The sequence below is a fragment of the Lycium ferocissimum genome, chromosome 10 (genome assembly GCF_029784015.1).
Source record: "Lycium ferocissimum isolate CSIRO_LF1 chromosome 10, AGI_CSIRO_Lferr_CH_V1, whole genome shotgun sequence".
Classification (NCBI taxonomy): domain Eukaryota; kingdom Viridiplantae; phylum Streptophyta; class Magnoliopsida; order Solanales; family Solanaceae; genus Lycium; species Lycium ferocissimum.
The window spans coordinates 20,591,845-20,594,109 of record NC_081351.1 but is presented as its reverse complement, the minus strand read 5'-3'; the positions used below and the strand labels follow the sequence as shown (position 1 = coordinate 20,594,109).

Below are 2,265 nucleotides of genomic sequence, written 5' to 3'. Positions count from 1 at the left end.
TTTAATAATCATTGTTCATTTATGCTTGTAAAATTAAATTAAGGGGAAATACTTTTGGGAAAACAGAACCTATTTTGATTTCTAATATGTATGCAACAATTCAGAAAATGGTATACAAAATAATAAGTACTTTATCAAAAAAAAATTATCAGACATGATCCGAAAAGAAGGGATATCTTTAATATTAAACTCATCATCAACTACCCCTTTATTATATTGAAATCATACATACCATGTCTTCACTCTAATTATTTAATTGTATATATAGATGTGTTATACCTCTTCATTGAGGAACACAAATCAATTCATAAGTGAAAAATGGCAACCATGAAGATTCTCATGATGTTAATGGTGGCTGCAATTTTATTTTGCAACCACCAACAAGCGGTGGTGGCGAGAGAAGTCGACGTGGTCGTGGACGATCATTGTAACGAGTTACAAAGCTCCGTATTTGACGCTCTATGTCAATATTGGCCGTGGCCGTATCCATGGCCAAAACCATGCCCTCCTCCAAGGCCACGACCATGCCCTCCTCCAAGGCCACGACCACGACCACGACCATGCGCACCACCACCTCCACCACCACGCTCGCCACCTCCTCCACCACCACGCTCGCCACCTCCTACACCGTTTTCGACCTGCTCGGCTAGTGACAAGGAAAAGGTGAAGAAGTGCATGTTCAACACAACTTCAATTGATGAATGTTGCCCGACATTCAAGAACATACTCGGCACTAGTTGCCCTTGCTATAAGTATGCTGAGGATTTGGACAATCAAGTCTTGATCACTCTTGAAGCTTATTGTGATGTCGATAGCCCTTGTACGGGCGTGCCAGTAAGTTATCATTTTTATCTATCGTTTAAGATTTTGACACACTCGTTGAGAAAAATACTATCTACAATCATTGTTAAAGGGTGTATTATTTGAGTATGATTATACATTTTATTGAGATAGTAAGGATGAAATCAAGAAAAAAAATTAATATTTGCTTAACTTTTAAAGATGATAAATATTTTGAAACAAATCTTTAGCTAATGTGAAAAATAAAATATGACTAGAAGAATATGTGACGGGGTCCTTCATCATAGACTACTTAATTAGGGCCACTTTGAAGATAAATATATTATATTATCTTTTTTGAATTAAATAAATATATACTCCATTATTTTAAGGCGCCAATGTTAATCATAAACTTTGTATCAATTGAATGATTGCACCCGATTTTTCTATTTATTGCATGTTAGGTTCTAATTTGGATAGCTTTTCTATATATTTCTTTTCTTAAAATTCTAGTTAAAATTATTTTTCGAATTAGTGAAGTAGTTCTATCATTTATGAATACAGCCACCGCCACCAAAACCGAGTTGCTCGGCTAGTAACCAAGAAAAGGTGAAAACGTGCATGTTCAACACAACCTCAATTGACGCATGTTGCCCGACATTCAAGAGCATACTCGGCACTAGTTGCCCTTGCTATAAGTATGCCGAGGAGTTGGATAATCAAGTCCTGATCACTCTCGAAGCTTATTGTGATGTTGATAGCCCTTGCAAGGGTGTGCAAGTAAGTTATCATTTTTATTTGTCGTTTAAAATTTTGACATTCTCAATAAATAAAAATTACTATTCAACAGTATTAGTAGCTCTTTCAATTATGAATACATGCCTAATGTTGCATTATGTTAATATTAATTTCAGGTGATTTAAGTTATCCAAGATGAGTGAAGATGAAGTGCTTAATGCTTAATTCAAGATATTGTATTAGATTATTTGCTGCTAATTTCTCTTTCTGTTGAAAAGTCTCTAGCTAATTATGTTTTTACTCTTTCCTTGTTGTAAGACTTTTTAATTTCTAGGGGTACATTTGCAATGTTGTGTTTCAGTAATTTAGTACTAATAAAAATATATTTTGTGCTCCAATATCCTCTACTCTTAAGTACTAGTACTATTTCTTCTTCTTTACTCTCTTATCTATATCAAGATAAAATAAAAAAAATAAAAGAAAAAGACAGTTGTTAGAAGATACTATAGAAAAGTTTCTAACCTACTAAACAATAAAGCACACTGCAAGAAGTATAGAAATGGCAATAAAAAATTTAATATTTAGCATTAACTTAGTTTTATTGTTGGCAAAGAACTTTTTTGTTGTCAAAGAATTTAATTTTGTTATCATAGTATTGATTATTGTTACAAAAAGTACTTTTGACAACAAAAAAAAAGTTGTCGCACGTTTTTGCAATAACAAATGTTGGGAAAATTCTATGCAACA

General features: G+C 33.3%; 1 protein-coding gene across 1 annotated transcript; it reads left to right on the top strand.

Annotated features, from left to right (window-relative positions):
* Positions 1-301: 301 nt before the first annotated feature.
* Positions 302-1,916, top strand: LOC132032763 (chitin-binding lectin 1-like). The gene is made up of 3 exons (XM_059422470.1): positions 302-834; positions 1,345-1,560; positions 1,695-1,916. The coding sequence occupies exons 1-3, from the start codon at positions 319-321 to the stop codon at positions 1,701-1,703; spliced, it is 741 nt and encodes a 246-aa protein (XP_059278453.1). The 5' UTR covers positions 302-318; the 3' UTR covers positions 1,704-1,916.
* Positions 1,917-2,265: the final 349 nt, after the last annotated feature.